The sequence below is a fragment of the Neofelis nebulosa genome, chromosome 3 (assembly GCF_028018385.1).
Source record: "Neofelis nebulosa isolate mNeoNeb1 chromosome 3, mNeoNeb1.pri, whole genome shotgun sequence".
Taxonomy (NCBI): domain Eukaryota; kingdom Metazoa; phylum Chordata; class Mammalia; order Carnivora; family Felidae; genus Neofelis; species Neofelis nebulosa.
This window is the reverse complement of record NC_080784.1, coordinates 123,533,402-123,555,027: the sequence shown is the minus strand read 5'-3', so window position 1 is coordinate 123,555,027 and position 21,626 is coordinate 123,533,402. Positions and strand designations below refer to the sequence as shown.

General features: G+C 41.7%; 1 protein-coding gene across 1 annotated transcript in view; it reads left to right on the top strand.

Annotated features, from left to right (window-relative positions):
* DAPP1 (dual adaptor of phosphotyrosine and 3-phosphoinositides 1) overlaps positions 1-21,626 on the top strand; it is a 52,573-nt gene that overhangs the window by 9,492 nt on the left and 21,455 nt on the right. Inside the window, exons 2-3 of the mRNA XM_058721820.1 lie at positions 11,627-11,749; positions 15,449-15,582. Of these exons, the coding sequence (XP_058577803.1) occupies positions 11,627-11,749; positions 15,449-15,582 (257 nt within the window). The remainder of the gene's footprint in view (positions 1-11,626; positions 11,750-15,448; positions 15,583-21,626) is intronic.

Genomic DNA, 21,626 nt, shown 5'->3' with positions numbered 1-21,626 from the left:
GTACTGGTCAGTCTCTGAGCTTTGGATCCCTGTCCAAGTCAAACAATCACTAAGATGTGACCCCTAGGGAAACAATGACACCCTTTTTGTCTTGCAACCATTCCTCCACCTGTGTTGGCTGACCTGGGGATTGCACCGAAGGACCCGTGCTGGAATGATATGCCCCCCCCACCCCAGTCCATGGCACTGCCCCTCTGGTCTCTGCTGATCCTTAACCTCCCTGATGAGTCATTTCACCTACAAGTCAGGCTCCACGGGTCTCTCTTGAAGTGTCTGTGTCCTTCTCTCTTTGGTCTCCCGGCCTCTGTCTCCTGAATACTCTGCTCCCATCTGTTTTGTGTTCCCTAAGCCGCTGCCCTCTGTGCTTCTGCTATCTGGGTGAGCCCCTGTGCCTTTCTCTGGCTCTGAGTTTTGCCTATTTTCTCTCTCTCTCTCTGTCCACATCTCTTGCTTGTGTCCCTGACTCTTTGCACCAGTCTGTGTCTCCAAATATCTGAGTCTCTGTCTCTGTCTCTGTGTTTCCATCTCTCAGAACTGCCTACCTCACTCCTCAGACTCCTTCAAGAACAGGTTTGCCCTGATCTCCAACTCCCACAGAATTCTCTGCTTCCTTTCAGCCCTGCTTTCCTTTAGCTGAGCCTTGACTCCTACCAGAAAGAAAAACATCCTTGGGTCCCACCTTCAATTCCTTGTTTGACCAGAGAGCCAGAGCCCTGCCTCTGTGATCACTCAGGTATGCCTCTTAATGCCCGGGGCAGCTGGCCTCACCTTTTTGCTCTGTCATTAGCATATGTAAATGTGGGCATGTAGAATGGCAATATGAAAAGCCACAGACAAACTGTTCCATGACAGAAACTTCTTCAGTGGAAGGACTGTGGTGAGTTTATTTTCGGCCTAACCTATGCATCACACTCATGCCTCTCTTAGGCCTCATTAGAGCATTCAAAAACTTTGCAGGGCCTGTTCAGTTCCCTCCACTTGGACAAAGTCTGTTGCCACGATCAATGGAAAAACCAGCTCACATTTGTGAATATGGAACTTAATATAATTATATGGACAACACTGTCTTGTCCCCGATATTGTCACAGCCTGATTCTCATATGAATTGCAGCACTGAGAGCTCTTGAGCTAACAAGGCATTTCCCTAGCCTAAACCCATGATTTCTGATGGCACATGGGGCAAGAGCTTTATTTTTCACAAAGTCACAGTATTTAGCACCAACCATATGCCCAACTGAACATGAAGGAAATCAACAGCCAAGCGATCCTGTAGAATGACTCAGGTGCTAAGGACAGATGAACCCAAGTGAAGATTGCTTAGAGTAAGATTGCCCAACAGTGTCATCTTATATTCTATCCCTGTTGCATTCAGAAGGATTCCGAGGCCCAGTATAGCCTTAGCAAGGAAGAAAACAGATCAAGTAGCTATATTATCCATGGCCTTTAAAAAGGGGAGTGGCATCATAAACCGCACATTTGCTGTCTTCTGTCTAGAGGGTGCAAAGGGTGTCCATGTCATTGAAAAGTGAGAATCATTTCGAAAATGAAGAAAAAAGTGAAAATTCTCTAAAGAGTGTTTTTATCGGCTGTTCGACTCCAAGGACTATTAGCTGCTGTGACACAAACAGGAGTCTCTGTTCTTGCTTTAGATGGAAGTACATGTTTTCTTTGTAACTCTGATGGGACAGGTCTAGGTTCTGTGTCACTTCCCTTTGCCAGGAAGGGGAAGAATAAGTCATTAAATATATGAAGAATCTGTAGATGTGGGTTATTAAGAAATTTTCTCACCAAGAACCATATAATCTAAATGGTTGTGTGGCTCACGTTGTAACATGCAAGATCACTTTCTGTGTCCACGTGTCCTTCCAGTGTTATTTTGCATTACTCCCCAACATAAAACCTCTGTTCCAACTAGGCATTCTGTTTCCTATATATGCCATGCAAGTGTCAACCATAGTGCCTTTGCTTATGTCATTTCTCCAATTGAAATGACCTTTTTTCTCACTATTTAGTGAAACCTAAATTTATTCCTGAAGCTCCAATTCATGATCTTCCTCCTCCATGAAGCTTTCCTTGATATGCCAGCCCCTTGTGAGCTCCCCCTTTCTATACCATTTATTGGCCATATCTCTAAGATTGCAACTATTTGGGAATTTTCTGACCAGGAGAGCAGCAAATCCTTCTCTTTTCCTCCCCATTGGTATTTTAAAGCCACTTAGGACTTTCTTTGCCCTCTCTGTACTCCTCTTTAGATGAGACACACTGTGAACTCAAACCATCGAAGTTACTGAAACAAAGATTTTGGGACCAAGAATCCTGAACCCTGTGCTTCTCAAACTCTGAACTGCATATCAATCATATGGAGCTCTTGATAAATACAGATTATAACTCAACAGTTGTAGGGGGCCTGACAATGTACATTTCTAGCAAGACTGCAGGGCACTGAGTAGCAAGGCTTCGCATTGTTTTTCAAACACCAGGCCCTACCCATTAGTGTTCATAAAGTCAATTTAGTGGCTCACGATCAATGTTTGTTTTAAAATAAATGGAGAAGGGGCACCTGGATGGCTCAGTTGGTTAAGCATCGGACTCTTGATTCCGGCTCAGGTCATCTCACAGTTCATGAGATCGAGCCCCACGTCAGGCTCTGCACTGATCACGAGGGGCCTGCTTGGGATTGTCTCTCTGTTCCTCCCCTCTTGTGTGCATGCTCTCTGTCTCTCTCTCTCTCTCCAAAAATAAATAAATAAATAAACATTTAAAATATTGTTTTAGAACTAGAGGAAAGAAAATAGTAAATAGCAAGTATCCTACAGAAGAATAGTATTGTTTCTTATAATACTTTGTTTTTTGTGTATGTGTATGCTATAATGTGTGTGCGTGCATGCATGTGTCTGTTTAGAGAGAGAAAGAGAGAGAGATAAAAATGTATTTTATACTGTGGGCTGATTCAAAAAGTTTGATAGCTTCTCCTCTAAAGGATAGAGCAAAGTGAAATACCAACTCATATCAGCAAATTAAATTAAGGCAATAAAACCCAAAGGGATAAAAACTATGAAGTCTCCAATAATACTGAGGCAATTTCCCAGAAGGTTCTAGCACAAAGGGGCACTGCACTGGAATGGGAGAAGAAGCTGACTTGAGGAGCAGCCTTTTGGATCTAGCTCGTCTGCCCTTCTCTGTGGTTCAATTTACTTCCTGTAGTTCACTGAGAAGCAGCTATGAAAATTCTTTAGAGGGTGTGTGTTTCCTAATTTGCTACTATATCATGGAAGGGATAATACCACTGTTTCCTTCAAAGTCAACTGTTGGTTTTGGTAACCTCATAAACCCAGTGCAAATATTCTTTTGAAGCTTGGTGAGTCTCTGGTCTGTTCCCTCCATTAGCCTGAGATATAATTACAGCAATGTATGGGCCTCGGGGGAAAAGGAGACTATAACATTACTTGAATGTATGTTATAAATAGTAGTTTCTTGCTCTTTTTCACTTCTTCAGAAAAAAATGAGACTAAAAGAATTTTTTTTTGAATTTTTTGTTTCAGGAAGATGAACCTTATTCCCAACTATGCCCACACTGAGCACAACACCTAGCATATTTATAACATGTTGTATAATTAGCAAATCTTGCGCCTTTCTCTCTCCTGCAAAAGTTACAGAATCATAAAAAAAAAAAAAAACTTTGTAAAAGAAGGCCATGTTCCAACATATGAAAATAAGAGGGTTTCCGTTCTGTGGCATTGTTATTAGTCACCTTGCCTGCTGGGAAAATTAAAGTTGCTGCTTGTGTGGGGTCACATAGCTAACAAGTTGGAAGCTGCAGCAGACAGACAAGCTAAGGAAATGACTGGAGACAAAGGCATGGTCTCCCCTCAACAAAATTCTCACTGATACTATCTAGACGTTTGTCATCCAAGTTAGCTGCTTATTAGCATTTCTTTTCAGTTGGCATTTCCCAGTAGTAGAACGGTGTCTTACTGCACTTCATTCTAAAGCCATCACCTCTTAAGGCAGCAGGAGAGGAGGTGACGGAACACCAGAGGAAAATGACTTACTTGGGAGTTGTAATCAACAATAGGTTCAGCATGAATCAGCAGCATGATGCAATTGTCAAGAAACTAATGCAATCCCAGGTTGCCTTACTGTGTACCCAGCAGCTAGAATAAGGGAGATCCTTCGGGATCCTTCGGGTCCACATGTTTTACGCCTCAGATCTTAACTTGAAGATAGATTTTTATTTTTTTTAATGTTTATTTTAAAGAGAGAGAGAGAGAACTCACAGGTTGGGGAGAGGAGGAGAGAGGGAAACACAGAATCCAAAGCAGGCTCCAGACTCTGACCTGTCAGCACAGAGCCCGATCTGAGCCAAAGTCGGACGCTTAACCGACTAAGTCACCCAGATGCCACACCTTGAGGATACATTTTTAAAATTTGGAAGGTATTCAAAGAAGTTAAGGTCCTTGAATGATAAAGGGCCTGAAAGCCTGTCATAAAAAGAGAAGTTGAAGATCATGGAAAGAGAAAACAAGACAATCTAAATGCTTTTAACTGTTTATGTAAGTACCATGTATATAACTCCAAGAAGTAGCCCTGGGACCATCTGTGGAAAGCTAGACTGCAGGAAACAGTGATTCAATGTACGCAAGTTTTCTGGCCATCAACCATGGCAGTGCAGAAAGAGCTTGCCTATAGAGTAGGGAGTTCCCTGTCATTAACAACATGCAACATAGGTTGGGTAAGAGTCTTGTTAGGGTTTAGAACTTTATACACCGCACAAAAGAGTTTTAAAAGAAAGAATTACAAACCAACCTGATGGTTGTAGTGGCGGATTATACGTGGCTTTTATTTACTAAGCTAAACATTTCTAATTGCTTAATGTTTTAGAGATTAAAAGCATACGTGACTTTTATAATCACTAGAAATAAGTTTACTATGAAGCCAATGAGGCTTCAGCTTCAGGGCCCCTCCCTGGCAGTGATATAGTTAATAAATGTCATCAACTCAAAGAATATTTAAGATTAGTTCCTGTACATGAAAATGTGAAATGCCCTGGAATCTTAGAGCTCATATTCGAAAGAAATTTGATAGAGGTCCCGGAATTGGCCAACAATTACAAAAACTTCATTACCAATAAACCTGAAAATAATTTTTCAATGCTATCAATAGTCTTTAGGAATATTCTAGATGAAAGACTGAATTATTGTTTTATTCTCTCTCTAGAAGATTATATTATCAAAAAATTATCATATGAAGAAATAATCAAAGACAATACAACCAAAAATATAGGGGATAAAAGTACAAAGCTGTGTGATACAATTAAGGACAATAGGCTATTTTTCTTGGTTTTGTGATGTTTGTGATATTTGTCAGCTTTTTGAGTTTCTACTTTTTTTGTGATTTCTCATTCTAAATAATTACTTTTCTTTTTTTTAAATTAAACAACATACTTTTTTAATGTTTATTTCTGAGAGAGAGAGAGAGAGAGAAAGCACACGTGTGTGCATGTGCAAGTGAGAGAGCACACGTGTGTGTGTGTGCAAGTGCCCCACTTGCAGACAGAGAGAGGGAGGCAGAGGATCCAAAGCAGGCTCTGCACTGTCAGCACAGAGCCCAATGTGGGGCTTGCACTCACGAAACTGTGAGATCACAACCTGAGCTGAAGTCGGGTGCTTATCCGACTGAGCCACCCGGGTGCCCCTGAATAATTACCTTTCTTATTTTTTTGTAATTTGGTATGAATTTTCTTAAACAGAATTCCGTATTTTACACGCTTCAAGCTCCTTATGATCTGACTCTTCCCTCTAAGAATCAGAATAACAACAAAAAGAATTTTAAGCACAGTTCCAATTATAGGAACTTGGTTGGAACACAGTTCCATGCAGTTGGGATTCTATGTAATGAGCTGTCAGATGTGCCTATTAAGCCGTAAGAATCTCTGTAGCTGTCAGCCAAGGACCTGTCAATATCCAGCGCGCTGCGTCACGCAGCCAACCTCCTGTCTTCATCTCACCACACCTGACTGCCTCTTGCTGGCATGCAACCTGAGTCCTTCACTCCACCAAGTGGTGCTCTGATGCTAGATACACCTGCCGTTCTCTTGTTTCTAGGTCTGCACTGCTGTTCTTATTCCTTTCCCATGCAACAGCTCCCTGAACGATTGACACTCCAAATCTCACCAGCCTTTAAATGGAGAAAAAGTTCCCTTCCTTCTGTCTCTCTCCCCACCCAAGTGCTAGGTCAGTTCCAGTGTTCAACTGAATAAATGAAAGAATAAAACAAATTATTAGCAGGGCTATCTCTGGAGGTTGCGTGAAGGAAGAAGTGAACTGTTTCTCACTGTTTCAAATGTTCATTTCCCAGTTGATACCTGAATCTATTTTGTTGTTATTTTTTTCATCAGAACAAGTCACATTAGGAAAATTTGATTGAGCTAAAGTCTCCCTTAACAGCACTCCTGGTTCCTTCCAGGATTTGAGTTTGGGGTGTAGTTTCTTCAGACTTTTATTTTGTGCTTTTACATATCTTTCCACATGAACATATATGTGCTGTGTTGTTTGGGTGGAGGGGAGAGATTTTTTTTCTAAATACGTGGTATCATACTGTGCTTTTAACCACCACTAGTGCTTTTAACTTAATGACATGTTTTGGGATCTATCAGTCTTCTTGCGTGTATGTCCACAAAATCCTCGGTGAGTCTTAGTGAGGGTGCCCCTGGCTTCTGAGCAGGACAGTTTTCAGTTGTTTCAGGACTGCAGTATTCTTTTTTGGGAGTTAAGTATTCCTGGCACCCCCTTCACCCTCTTGACAAAGTACTAAAGCACCTGATCGCTTGCCCTCATCATTTGGCAATGAAATGCTCTCCACACCTTTTCTCTTCCGGTTAACTTTTTAAATTTTTTATTTTTTTTATTTTTTTTTTATTTTAATGTTTTTTATTTATTTTTGGGACAGAGAGAGACAGAGCATGAACGGGGGAGGGGCAGAGAGAGAGGGAGACACAGAATCGGAAACAGGCTCCAGGCTCCGAGCCATCAGCCCAGAGCCTGACGCGGGGCTCGAACTCACGGACCGCGAGATCGTGACCTGGCTGAAGTCGGACGCTTAACCGACTGCGCCACCCAGGCGCCCCTCTTCCGGTTAACTTTTTACGTCTTGTATTCTACGAGCCCTCTCAACTTTGTCATTTCGCTATTGGTAGATATTTAGCATGGTTCCAAATTTTTACTCTCACAAACAAGTCTGCAGTGAACACCTTTGTTCATACTTCCTTCTGCTTCTGTGTATTTCACGTGGCAGACGCTGGAACGGCCATCGCTAGCCACAAGTCCATGTTTGGTTCACATGTGCTAGATTGCCCTCCACCGTATACCCTTACCAACAGTAGGCGATAATATCCATTGCCCTGGATTCTTCAAGACTTAATACTCTCTAATTCTTCAGTTTTAACCAATCTGGCGAATAAAGAAAATATCACATTCTTGTCTTAGTTTGCATTTCTCTGACTAGTATTGAGACTATTTGAAATACCCACTTCCTCTTTTGTGAAAGACTTTCATTTTCTCTTCTGTATGTGTACATATTTTAATTTTTATTACATGTGCTTTATAATCAGAAAAAATAACACACACGTTAAAAAGTAACTTACGCGTCATTTAGGGTCTACTCAGATATTGGCTCCTTCAAACAACGGCCTTGATCTTTCTTCCTGCAACCATTCTCTTGAACGTAGTTTGCACAGTACTTGTCTTATCCTCTTGAATAATTAACGGAGACTAGACTGGGGCTCTCCCATTTGTGGTCCCTCTGACCTGCCTCGTGCAATGCCTTGTGCAATGCTCTCTGCAGATTTGAAGCTTAATAAAGATCTGAACGATAGAAGGTAGAGAAGGTTGACTATGAGAAAACTACCAACTCTACTCTATTTTCAACCTTTAGCTCTTCATGGACATGGTCTTGAACAAGCCTTACCAAAAGTGGACATATTCCTATAAAGGACATGTAACGTTATTTGGCTCTTGAGTCACTTCCCTGGAAGATATGCTCATCGAAATTTCTCAGAAAGGAATACTTAGCTCAACTAAAAGAGGAAGGTCAGATATTTGTGGAAGAGCTCTTGGGGGAATGAGGATCCCATTGCCCCATGGACATCATGAAGTGATAGGAAGCTGCCTGGCAGTCCCTGTCTTGGATTAGCCCAGGCCCAGGACTCCTAAAACCCACCACATGGCAATATTGACTCAATCAAGCTGGCCACCCACAAATTAACACGTGCTGAGATGTGTCAGATTAGAGCATGGTGTGATCCTCCTTGCTTTATACTCAAGTATTCTTATGTGTTTATGATACATAGTAGTATTTAAAACATTACCATTAAAAAGTTCTTAGTAAAAACTGCCTCCCAGCTGTAATTATCAGAAGAATTCTGTAAATGTTTTAAACACAGACTTCAGATCTCACTGAAAATAACCTGAAGGAATGTCCAAATCTTTTATATTTTAGACTTTTGTTAATCCAGTTTTGTTACGTCAGATCCAAATAAGTGATCTATTGGTTCAAGCTGAATCCTACACTAAAATGTTCATCCAGAAATTAATTATTGGCATAATGCATTTAAGAACATGTGACCTTGGGGCACCTGGGTGGCTCAGTTAAGCATCCGACTTTGGCTAAGGTCATGGGTGGCTCAGTCAGTTAAGCATCTGACTTTGGCTCAGGTAATGATCTCATGGTCCGTGAGTTCTAGCACAGCATCGGGCTCTGTGCTGACAGCTCGGAGCCTGGAGTCTGCTTCGGATTCTGTGTCTCCCTCTCTCTCTCTGCTCCTCCCCTGCTCGTGCTCTGTCTATCTCTCAAAAATAAACATTAAAGAAACAAAAACAAGAACATTAAAAGAATTAGAATTTTGGCTGTAGCCAAACCTGAAGTTTTTTATAGCTTCATTTTTAATTCCTTCAATTACTCTGTTTTTCATTGAGGTATAACTGGCATACAATATTGTATTAATTTCAGGTTCCAATTGTCCTTTGAAAGGATTTTGTAATGAGAAGATTTGAACTCGTCAGCAAATTAGCTCAATGAACGGGACCGCTTTACCCATAATTGACTTAGTGGGTTTGCTTATAAAAAGTTTGTCCTAGGGCACCTTGGTGGCTCAGTCAGTTGAGAGTCCGACTTGCACGCAGGTCATGAACTTGCGGTTCGTGAGTTGGAGCCCCGTCTGGCTCTGTGCTGACAGCTCAGAGCCTGGAGCCTGCTTCTGACTGTGTGTCTCCCTCTCTCTCTGTTCCTCCCCTGATCGCACTCTGTCTCTCTCTCTCTCTCTCAAAAATAAATAAAGAATAAAAAAGATATTTTTTTAATGTTTCTCCTTGCAATTGCTTTGAGCTAGTAGATACACTTCTAACATAGGACAGAGGCCTCTGTGCTCCCACAGAGGAAATATGCTAAAGAAACATACATTAGGAAATGCAGATTTAGAAAACAGATAGCTTGGAGACCTATGTAGAAGCTTCCTTCTTGGTCTTACATGTGCTTTTTATTATCAGGCTGAAGTGACATGCGGTAGGGATCTCACAGTAGATGCCAGTGTGGTTCATGACAGCAGGCTCCCTCACCCTCAGAATAGGGCTCTCCCTTGAGGCTCCTGTACATTATACACACCTCTTCAATAGCTCTCGGTTCACTGACGTAATCGGCATCGTCTGTATAGTCGCCCGTGTCCCCTTCCTCTCCACTGCCCAGAGGTGTGGGTCCCTGGCGGCAGCCGCTTCCCCCAGTACCTAGCGCTCTGTTAGCCAAAATAAATTCAAAGTAATGAAAAATTATATTTGAGCAACAAGAAAATCGCACCGCAGAGGATGTATCGCAATCCATGGCTTTGTGAGTCTCCACGGTTTCGTGTAACAACTAATGTGTGCTGAGTTCTGCTGTTTGCCAGGCCTGTTCTGACCATTTCGTGTGTGTTAATGGGAGCAGCACTTATAATTGGCCCGTGAGATATGGCTGTTATTAATCCTGTTTCAGAGGTGAGGAAACTGAGGCTCAGACTGGTTATGTAACTTGCCCAAGGTTGCACAGCTGGTAGGGGTTAACACCTGGGTAGGACTCAGGCAAACTGACTCTGGAGACCACAATCCTAATTCACCACACTGGACTGCCTCTACCAAGTCATTAAGAAAATGACTTGTCATTTGACAAGTCTTGTCATAATGACAGAAAGAGCTGTCATTAGGAGAAAGGAGAAAGGTGCAGAACTGTGTGCCTAGCAAGCTCTTATTGTCATAGAATTAGGAGGTGGCGGAACATACTGGATGCCTTTAGATGCAAAGGATGGCTCTGAGGAGGAAACACAGGAAAATGGTTGACATTGGTGTCCTCTGTGGGAGCGAACAGGGAGACTGGGGACTAAGGGTGAGAACAAGGCTTTATTTTTACTAACTCTTCTTTGGAACGGTTTGGAATTTTTTTTTTTCTTCTACCATGGATATATGCTACCTTTTCTAAAACAAAATTTTTTTTCATCTCCTTGGGACTTCTCTAGCTCTTCAGATATTTGTCAGTTTGAAACAACATCTGATGGGGCTCATGCGTCATGTGTAAAACATCTGAAGTCCTTGCTTTCAACTTCATTTCAGTCATTCCAGTGGACTCCAGTGTAATAATAGCCAGTGGTTTTCCACACTGCAGAAGGTAGTACCATACTTGCAAAAGAGAGTATGTGAGAGAGGGATCAGAGAAAGACAGAAATTTGGCCAAATCCTATTCTTTTTTTTTTTTTTAATGTTTATTTTTGAGAGAGAACACACGAGGAGGGGAGGGACAGAGAGAGAGGGAGACACAGAATCTGAAGCAGGCTCCAGGCTCCGAGCTGTCAGCACAGAGCCCCATGCGGGTATCAGACCCACCAATCACCGAGAGATCAGGACCTGAGCTGAAGTCAGACCCTTAACAGACTGAGCCACCTATAGGCCCATGGCCAAATCTTATTCTTAGGGTTATTTTTGACTTGGACTTTGAAAAGGATTTGTTTACGCAGTGACAGTGTGTTTGTTTGCTAGGACCACCATGACAAAGTGCCACAAAATGAGCAGTTTAAACAACAGTAAAGTTCTGCAGGATAGAAGCCAGAAATCCAGGCGTCCGTAGTATGGGTTCCTTCCAAGGGTTGTAAGGCAGGGACCTGTTCTGGCCTTTTCTTCTTGCCTTGTAGGTGGCCACATTCACATGGCACTGTCCCTGTGTGCAAGTCCGTCTCCAAATATGCCCCTTTTATAAGAGGACACCGGTCATATTAGATTAGGGCCCACCCTACATGACTTCATTATAACTTGCTAAAGACGAGATGCTAGCTCCAAATAAGGTCACATTCTGAAGCCCCGGGAATTAGGACTTCAACATATGAATCTTCAGGACACCATTCGACCCATAACACTGCCATGATCCACTTCTCTCTACTCTCCCCTCAGCCTGGCCCAAAGAGTTCCTCGTCCTGACGTTTGGGCTGAGACTTTGGTCTTTGGGCTACCTATGGTGGAGAATATTGTTGACGTCATCCTTGAGGGGAAAACCCAATGAAGGAAAAGTCACCTGTGGTTTGTCCTGAGTGCAAGTGTGGTTCTCTCCTTCCTAGGTGGTACCATGGTAACCTCACACGCCATGCGGCCGAGGCCCTTCTCCTCTCCAATGGATGCGACGGAAGCTACCTTCTGAGGGACAGCAACGAAAGGACCGGGCTTTACTCTCTCTCTGTGAGGTAGGATGTCTAAGAACTATGAATTCAATCTCGCCCCATCTCTTCCTTACATGGGCATTGCTTTATCATCACACTCAAATTGCCAGATAGCAAAATTCTCATGTCACCAGATACAATTCTCTCAATTTCTGTTAGACCTGCAGGTCTAAGGATTCCAAGCTCTGAATGGTAGACTGTAAAAAAAACATTCTTCCTCCTTCCCTTGGCAGGGAAGAAGAAAATGTTAGAGCCGAAGGATACTTTACGAATCGTTTAATGTCTTGCTTGACTGATGGAAAAACTGAAACCTGAAATGGTAAAGTGTCTTTTCACCCAATAAATCAGCAATAGAAACAGCACCGGAATCCAAACCCCTAAAATCTGGCCCAGCGCCCTGTTAATATTCATTGCTTCCTCTGGAAAATCAGAATGATTTGTGGCTGTGCAACTTTCATCACAAACTCAAGCAGGCAGTGAGGCAAATTTTAAGTTTTTTCTGTAAATGGACTGACCTTTCTCAAGGCTCCACTTCCCCTGAATGTTAGTAAAACTAATCTAGTCCTTACCAACACAAACCGGTGATGGCCCAGTCCTTCTCTGGTCTTTCTCCTCCCCTGCTTCTTCCTTGTTGGCCTCCGTATCAGGGAAGATGGCCTCACCAGGTGATAATCAGGACAGCGTCTGTTCCCTTGGCGTCTGAGGGCCTGTAGCAAGTCATTCTGGGTTTGCAGGGAGTTGGCCTCGGCTTAGACTGGGAATGTGAGGAGTCCATGAAGTCGCTCTCAGCCACCCACTCATTAACCTCAAACTGTGACTGTTTTATTACTGTTCTGATGGCGCCTCCATATACCCCTGAAAATAGTCCCCTCTTCGTTCGTCTTTCGCGCTGATCTGGCATAAGGAGGTTTTCTCTATTCTTTTCTGCTCCACGTGGTCTAGGCCTCCTTGTCACTAACTCAGGAGCAACACTTACACTCTTTTCTCTCTGAATCCTCTTTTTCATCTAGTTTAGCAGTAGTTTCTTTTGTTTTGTTTTGTTTAATTTTTTTTAATGTTTATTTATTTTGAGAGAGAGAGAGCACCTGAGTGGGAGAGGGGCAGAGAGAGAGGGAGACACAGAATCCAAAGCAGGCTCCAGGCTCTGAGCTGTCAGCACAGAGCCCGACGCAGGGCTCGAACTCACAAACCATGAGATCATGACCTGAACTGAAGTCAGAGGCTTAACTGACTAAGACAGCCAAGTGCCCCTGTTTTGTTTTTTAAAGTCTCCTCTACTTCTGAGAGGGGGGAGAAACTGGCTATGAAAGTATTTCCCTAAATAATTGACGGCAGGCTTCTATGAGCTCAAAAGAGAAGAATCACCATATTTTTTTATCTTCTCTTTGGGCCTCTGGACCTACATATTTTCTACGCCACACAACAAATTACCTAAAATGTAGTGGCGTTAAACAACGTAAACTGATTATCTCACAGTTTCTGTATGTCAGAAGTCCCAGTGAGTTCTCTGGATTCTCTGCTTGGCTCCGACCATGCCAAAATTAAAGTGCTGGCTGAGGCTGTGGTTCATCTGGGCCTTCACATGCTCTTCCTTCAGTCTCTTCTTGCTTCTTCAGCCCTTTTCACTCATGTCCTTGTTGCTATAGGACTGAGCTCCCCACTTTCCATCTAGCTATTGGCCAGGGATCGCTGTCGGCTTCTGGAATCCACCACCATTTCCTGCCAAGGGGCCCCCACAGGCAGTTCATAGCATGGATGTTTGCTTTCTTCTAGACCATCTAGAGCGAATCCCCCTCTCTTGTGACCAGCCAAGGAAACCCTTTTGCTTTTACCAAGACTTTTATGTGATTAGGTCAGGCCCACCCAGAGAATGTCCCTATTTTAAGGTCAGCTAATTTGGAGCCTCTATTACCTGCAAAATCCCTTCATAGTAGCATCTATATTAGCATTTATTGAATAAATGGTGGAAAGTGTATGTAGTCCAGGGGCTGAGAATCTTGGGGTCCTATTGGAACACTTGGGGTCCTGTTGGAACACTTCCATCCAGGGCACGTCTATAAGCCTATTTTAAGGGGAGTGGAAGAAATAGGTGGGAGGGTGAGGAGGTAAGTAAGAGGGTCACAGATTTTTAAAAACCACCTTCATTAACAGTTTTCATGTTACTCTGCTCTATTTTGCTTTAAATTTTTTCTAAATAACATTTTGGAAAAATTATTAATCAGACATGAATTTGTGCATGGGTGGAAGCAGGAATGTTGCTTTCTCTGATCGACAGCAAAGGTGAAAAGTTTATCAAGGGGTCAGGTTGCAAATCCTTTAATGCAAAGATCTTCCCCCGATCTCAAACAAACATGTGGAATTATTAGATCAAAGAATGCTAACTTGTCATCAATATATTTCTCATCAGAACGGTTAGATCAGAAACTTCTTCCAATTAGGTGGCACATATATATCACATCTATATAAAAATGTAAAAAAAAATAACCACAGGGGGCACCTGGGTGACTCAGTCAGTCGAGTGTTGGACTCTTGGTCTCCACTCAGGTCATGATCTCACAGTTCATGAGCTCAAGCCCCACGTCGGGCTCTGTGTGGACAGCACAGAACCCGCTTGGGATTCTCTCTCCCCCCCTCTCTCTGCCCCTCCTTGCTCTCTCCCTCTGTGTCTCAAAATAAATAAATAATCTTTTTAAAAAATCACCAACAGAGGTGACAGGAACCACAAACCAGCTCAAAAGAATGCCTTTTTTTACTCACTCATTTGTTCACTCCGTTAATAAATATCTAAGAGCATCCACTCTATGCCAAGCTCTTTGATAAGTGTTGTGGAAGATTCAGGCTTTGCCCTCAGGAAGTACAGCTCACAGGACAGTAGGATGCTATACAAGTAGTTCACGACAAGGAAGAGTGCAGTGAATGATGGGAAAGGAGCCAGATGAGTGTGTGGACTGTCGAGGGGAGAAAAGCAAGTAACTCATGTTGTGAGTATCATGGCATACTTGACCCAGCAGGTGTCTTTGGGCTGACACTTGTTCAGAAACAAAGGAGGTGATGTTGCTGGTGAAGGGGACTGCAAGAGCTCAGGGACCATAGCGGGAACTCTGAGGAGAATTGTAGGTCCGGTTGGATCAGAGAAGCAGTCCTCAGGGTGTGGTCCCCAGACTGGCAGCATCCCCAGAGAACATTAGGGATGCAAATTCTTGGGCCCCACACCCTGACCTGCCAAATCAGGAATTCAGGGGGCAAGGCCCAGAAATCTGGGTTTTAACGAGCCCTCCAGGTGATTCCAATTTCTGATGCGTGTTAACGTTGGAGCAGGACTTACACAGAGAGGAGAGGAATAGCGGGAGTCAAATACTACTTATCTATTTAGGGGCACCTGGATAGCTTAAAGCACCCGACTCTTGATTTCTGCTCAGGTCAATCTCACAGTTTCTTGAGTTCGAGCTCTGCGTCTGGCTCTGCACTGACAGTGTGGAGTCTGCTTGAGCTTCTCTCTCTACACCTCCCCTGGTCATGCGATCTTTGTCTCTCCGTCTCTCTCTAAGAGTAAATAAATACACTTAAAAAATTCTTTTAATACCAGTGCTTTCAATAAGTGTGTTGTAATTCTCAGTTTTTAGAAGGGTTTAATGATGATGCTCATGCCTAATGTTATATTTCCCTTCAAAACAAGATAATTCATTTCTTAAATAACCTAAAGCATTTCTTTTTCCCTTTCAGAGCCAAAGACTCTGTCAAACACTTTCATGTTGAATATACTGGATATTCATTTAAATTTGGCTTTAATGAATTCTCATGTCTGAAGGATTTTGTCAAGCATTTTGCAAATCAGCCTTTGATTGGAAGTGAGACAGGTAAGCCACGAACAGATAGATACTTGACCTATGAGACATTGTTTCAGGATGGAGGAAGGAAAAGGAGGATTTCATTAAATAGTTGTCACTTCTGTTGGGTTATGTACATACGATATGCGATTAGATATGGTTAGAAACAATTTTTTCCAATTGCTGTGCCATATGCTACATTAATAAATTTAATCTATATCTGTATCTATATATCTGTATTACATTTATGAGAAAACAATGTGCTTTGAACAAAGTAGACAGTTTTTTTAGAATGTGATATAATAATGGATTGATTTAAAGTACACAACTTTAAAAAATAGTCTATTCATTTTACAATAATATATATAGTAAACAAAGAAAAAAGAAAAGCTAGAACAACTTTCTGATTCCTCATAATTTTAGACATGGACAGTTTACATATTGGGACCACCCATAAAAGATAATGTTGAGCATTTTTTAAAACAGAATTCATACTTAAATGTTCACAAATATCACGGAATGTTAAAAATATTGACTGGAAATTGCTCTTTTGAACAATGCCTTTATTACATCATAAAATTCTGTTTCTCTTGGTTTTTGTAAGTCTTTACACTGGACTTAAATATGGATGGAAAATTTTGAATTTCCCTGTTTGAATGGTTAAAGTCCAACTAGAATATTCAAGTTAAAAAACAAAAGACACACTACCCGGGTATCTGAATTATCTAACTTGTTTTGCTGTACCAATTAAAGTAAGCAAAAGATCACCCCTATATCTGTGATACAGAATCACAATTTTATGTGGCCTAAATGATGGTAATTCTTGGGTAATCAAAAGTTGGGTGATTCCAGAATGTGTAGCAGAAGAGGAACTCAAGATTTAACAGTACAGCTATCTTACCATGAATGTGTTTATACTTGCTTTCTTGGTAAACATGGCCAGTGGACCTTTTGTTAACTTCAGTGTGGTTGTAGAGATGCCTCGCCAGTCTTTCCTCCTCTGCTGTTTCTGTGGCCTGGATAGACCCTGATATGAATCACACAGTATCAAGTGTAGATGAGAAGCACAGTGGAAACCACAGAGTAGTTGCCTTACTTTATACTGACCGCATAAGACCTATACTAGAATATTCCAAACTGCAAAACTGAAGCTATAATCTTTTTTTCTGGTGGAAATTCTTCCAATCGGCCCTGAAAACTACTTTACCAGCAGTAGTTCACATAAACAAATGACAAGTGGGCATGCATTATTTATTTCCATTGCTACTTTGGCTATGGCAAGCATTTTAGTTTCTTAAATCCCTTCACTTCAAACTTACCTCCTACTTGTTTCCCACTCTATGCTCGACTTTATTCACTTCTTGATCACGAGAAATTGAGATTTTGAAACTGAAAACTTTGTTTTGTCTACCCCTATTTGTGTCCTTCTCTATGTCCCCCAGGTCCTGATACAGTGCATGACACTTTGGGTGATGGATGGATGGGTGGATGGATGATGATTATGAGTGGGAACTCTTTGTCACTTCAAAGCCATGATAAGTGTTATCTTCCAGCCTTTTTTCTTCCTCCAAGCAACGTCAGCTTCCTTCTTTTGAACTCTCCTCCTAGACTCTATATTTAACCCATTTGATCATTCTCTGTGCTCCTTCCTGGACTTTCTCCAAGTTACGGAACAGGTATACATTCTGTCTACCAAAAGGTTTCAAAAACCTTTAAGGTCAAAGTGAATGCAGTGGTTTCTGGGTGAACCTTTCTGGCACAGGTCCAATTTCCAGGCAAGAGGATCACCTAAGACTTCTTCAAAGTAAAGGCTCCTTGACATTGAATTTAAGACAATGTTAAATTTCCCTGCAAATACAGTAATCTAACTAAAGAAGTTTTACTATTAATCCTTTGGGAGAGTGAAGATTTGTAATCCTGATTCCTAAGGTAGTTTTATCCAAAGCTAAAGTTTGTTGTATCGTTATCATTTCTATAATCATTTTTTACAATAAAACTCAGGAAACTAAAATTTTTATCCTCTCTGCTGCATCTTCTCTGTGCCATTCATTATCCAACAGGAAATTTGCTATTATTTGAATCCCTTGCTACAGGCTCTTGATGCTTATGGATATATACTTGGCTTCCTAGCTTCCAGGCCTTGAGTTAGATATCACCAACTCTGAAATATTCCTCTTATCTGTCCCAGCCAGATGAAGCAAAGCCACTGAGGCTGGGAACAAGGGGAAAAACCCATGACAAACAAGTGTTCCAATGTTGCCCCTCTGGGAGTAATAGGCCTCAGGAAACAAGATAACGTGCTGAAGTCATGATGACTCTTAAACCCAGCAGATTTTCAGAAGCCACAATCAGCACTATGACCTGTGAACAACAGTGAATGGAAACCAGGATGCCACCTTCTAAAAATAGGTCCCTTCTTGTTCATTTGAGTATTGGCTCCTGGTGTTGAGCAGCAGTGATCAGGAGGCCTCCAGTCTGATGATTTCTTGGTCTGCATCAGAGAAGTGCAAACTCTTAAAGTTCTCATGTAATTAAAGATTACCAGGAGAAGCATTTGTCTGCACAATGGATGAGGCCAGCCAGGGTTCTTACCTCCAGATCCTAGAATGGAAAGGACTAGAACTGGGGATTTCAGGCCACTCCTTTTAGCCCAGACCCCCATCAGGCCAGCAGCACCTTGCAGTGCCTAGAAAGTGAGTTTATTTAAAAGAGACTTTCCCACACTTACCCACTGACAGGGACGGCACTACATCTGAGGGCAATGGGCAGGACCTCCAAATAACCAATAGCTTTACCCGACTTCGCCTTGCAGTTAAATATAGTGTAGAGGGAAACCCAGAACACTCGGTTCTGGGTCATAAGAAAATATTTGTATTTGGGATAAGTAAAAGTGTTAACCTAAAGGGAAGAATACTATTTTAAGATCTCTTCTTTCCTATTCTATTCCTTTTCTCTACTCCTCAAATTCTCAGGATTTCTGTTTCCTTAATCTGAAGAATGAAGATTTCGTAAGCAAGAGCTAAAAGCCTCCCAACAACCTGAATATTCTATTGTTATAATTTCCTTATCCCTTGCTATAATCTGCATTTAACCTTTCCAATCTCCATGAAAGTTTCTGTTCACTCTAATTTCTCCTTATTAACAGCCATCAGCATAATATCGTTAGATATTTCTGATTGCCAAATCCCAATCATTTCCCAAGTAAATATCATAGTGACATTCAACATGCTCTCTTCCTTTACTTTCCTCAGTGGCTCTTTTATCTTCTAACATTTTGTTTAATTCACTTCTTAAAAAAGTTTTGTTTAATGTTTATTTATTTTTGAGAGGGAGAGAGAGAGACAGAGTGCGAGTGGGGGAGGGGCAGAGAGAGAAGGAGACCCAGACTCCCAACCAGGCTCCAGACTCTGAGCTGGTGGCACAGAGCCTGATGTAGGGCTCTAACTCGTGAACCTCAAGATCATGACCTGAGCCTGACCTAAGTCGGAGGCTTAACCTACTCAGCCACCCAGGACCCCTGTATAATTCACTTTTTTTAAAAATCTTTGCAAAAAATTAAAAAAAAAACAACTCTTTGCATTAGTATGTAAACCCCTTAAGAAGAGGGATATTTGTCATTTTTGTGCCCTGATCATATGTCCCAGTAGGTACAAGAATGAATGGTAATTTTCACAACATTTCATAATTTCATGTTGGTTTCCCATTATCTCATTACCAAAGCCTGCATTGCAGCTTGAATGACAACACATCAACCAGTGAACTTCTGACAATCAGTTTTTACTTGCAAAGTTTTGTTTTAATGTTTATTTATTTATTTTTGAGGGATAGCATGAATGCATGCATGAGCCAGGGAGGGACAAAGAGAATCCCTAGCAGGCTCCAAAAGGGCTGTCAGTCCAGAGCTCGATCAGGGGCTTTATGTGGGGCTCGATCTCAGGAACCATAAATCATGACCTGAGCCATCCAGGCGCTTCTCACTTCCAAAGTTTATGCAAAGCATCATTTAAAATGATGCTTTGTGTTGTATGTATGCTCAGTAATGCTTAAATTCAGAATTTGCCTTTTTTTTCCGTACATTTATTTATTTTTGAGAGACAGAGAGAGACAGAACACAAGTGGGGGAGGGGCATAGAGAGACTGAAACACAGAATCCAAAGTGGGCTCCAGGCTCCGAGCTGTCAGCACAGAGCCAAACACAGGGCTCACACTCACAAACCATGAGATCATGACCTGAGCCGAAGTCGGACGCTTAACCAACTGAGCCACTCAGGCGCCCCAGAATTTGACTTTCATTCATTATAATAAGCTGCAATATAAAACTTTTCTTCCTACTTGTACATGGCTTCTAAATTCAACTCAAATAGACTTGGAAATTTGAGACTTTTTTATTAACATGGATACATTTGGGCCATTATTAATTTTTACTGTACCCTCTTATAATTAGCTAGGTTTCATACACATATATTCTTTGAACATAAAGAGCATTTATCTTTATCCTTAAATGCCTTAATATTATTAGAACAAAAATTACCTTTCCTATTACTTTGTGTTTCTATTAGAATACTTCTGTATATGAAATTGCCATATACAATTTGTTATAGGAATTACTGTGTTGTGACTTTAAGCACCCACCCAGCATGAAAAAGGATGACATGAATCAAGTGTTATGTTTGTACTTACCCTTTATAATAATCCGTTCTCGGTTTTGAAGATCCCATCTGGTTCTTTCTTAAATGTCAGATTTCCACTTCTCTTTTTGTTTTGATGTGGGGATTCCCAACCTCTTGATAACTGCTGTCATTATTATTAATTTATTTTGTAACACCAGCCTTTTTACCCAGGTGGCATTTTAAAATAATTACGTTAAAATTCAGTGTAGTTTGGGAATTGTGTGGCATTTCTGAAAATAATCGATGACAACTCAGAATTCTGCCAAACCACAGCCAAGCATCACTCCTTTAGTTTCTGCTTGCCAAAAAAGCAAGTTTTCTCAGTTTGTCATAAGGTGTGTTTGCAAAAGGAAAAGGCAGGCAAGGAAGGGAATAAGGAAGCAACACGTATGGAGTACTCACTGAGTTTTGAGCGTGCCGTTGGATGTTTTCGCAGATATCAAGTTATTGAATCTCCTGAGCCATCCACGGTAATGTGAAAGTGGTCCCATTTTTAGATGAGGAATTGAAAACTTGGACATGTGAAGTTATTTGGCCAGCGTGGCACAGCCAGCAAACATCAGAGCTGAGAGTGAAATCCAAGCCAACCTGGTTCTAAACCATAGGGGCTTTCCATTCACCTCACTGTCTCCTGACGCTGGTCTACCAGTGACACAGTAGCACGACATTGCCACAGCACAGTGTGACTTTGAGTGGGTTTGGACAAGAAGATCTTTGCCACAACGACACAGTAGGATGTTTGTAGGACAGGGCAGAGCTATCCCCCAGTCTCTTCTTTAAGGTCTGTAACAATATTTTTGGTATGTGATGTAAAGGCATTGTTCTAAAGAATGTGAATCAATCTGAACTTCTGTCTTCGTATTTACCGCTGTTCCTATGCTATTTACATGAATTGCCACTTGGGAAATTATCTGGAGGACATCTTAAAACATAAAAGGCTGACTAAAAAACATACATAGGCCCATCGCATTTATGTCTCTCCGGAAGAGATATAAGACAGCCTATGTAAATATGATACAGTAAAAGAAAATGTAAAGTTTGGGATGCCTGGGTGGCTCGGTTGGTTGAGCATCCAACTCCGGCTCAGGTCACGACCTCACAGTTTGTGAGTTCAAGCCCCGCATCCGGCTCTCTGCTGTCAGAGTGGAGCCCGCTCGGATCCTGTCTCCCCCCCTCTCTCTGCCCCTTCTCCCTTGTGCTCTCTCCCAAAAATAATCAACATCAAAAAAAAAAAGTGACACTATAAAAAAGTAAATAAAAGGTAAAGGTTAAATGAGAATGTGGAAGAAAAGGAAAATGAGACACAAAGACGCAATGATGTCAGAAGTAAAGTACTTTAAACGGGCAGTGTGCTTGGCAAGAAACAGGACACACCTTTGGTTACTAAGTGTCCTAGTATCTCTT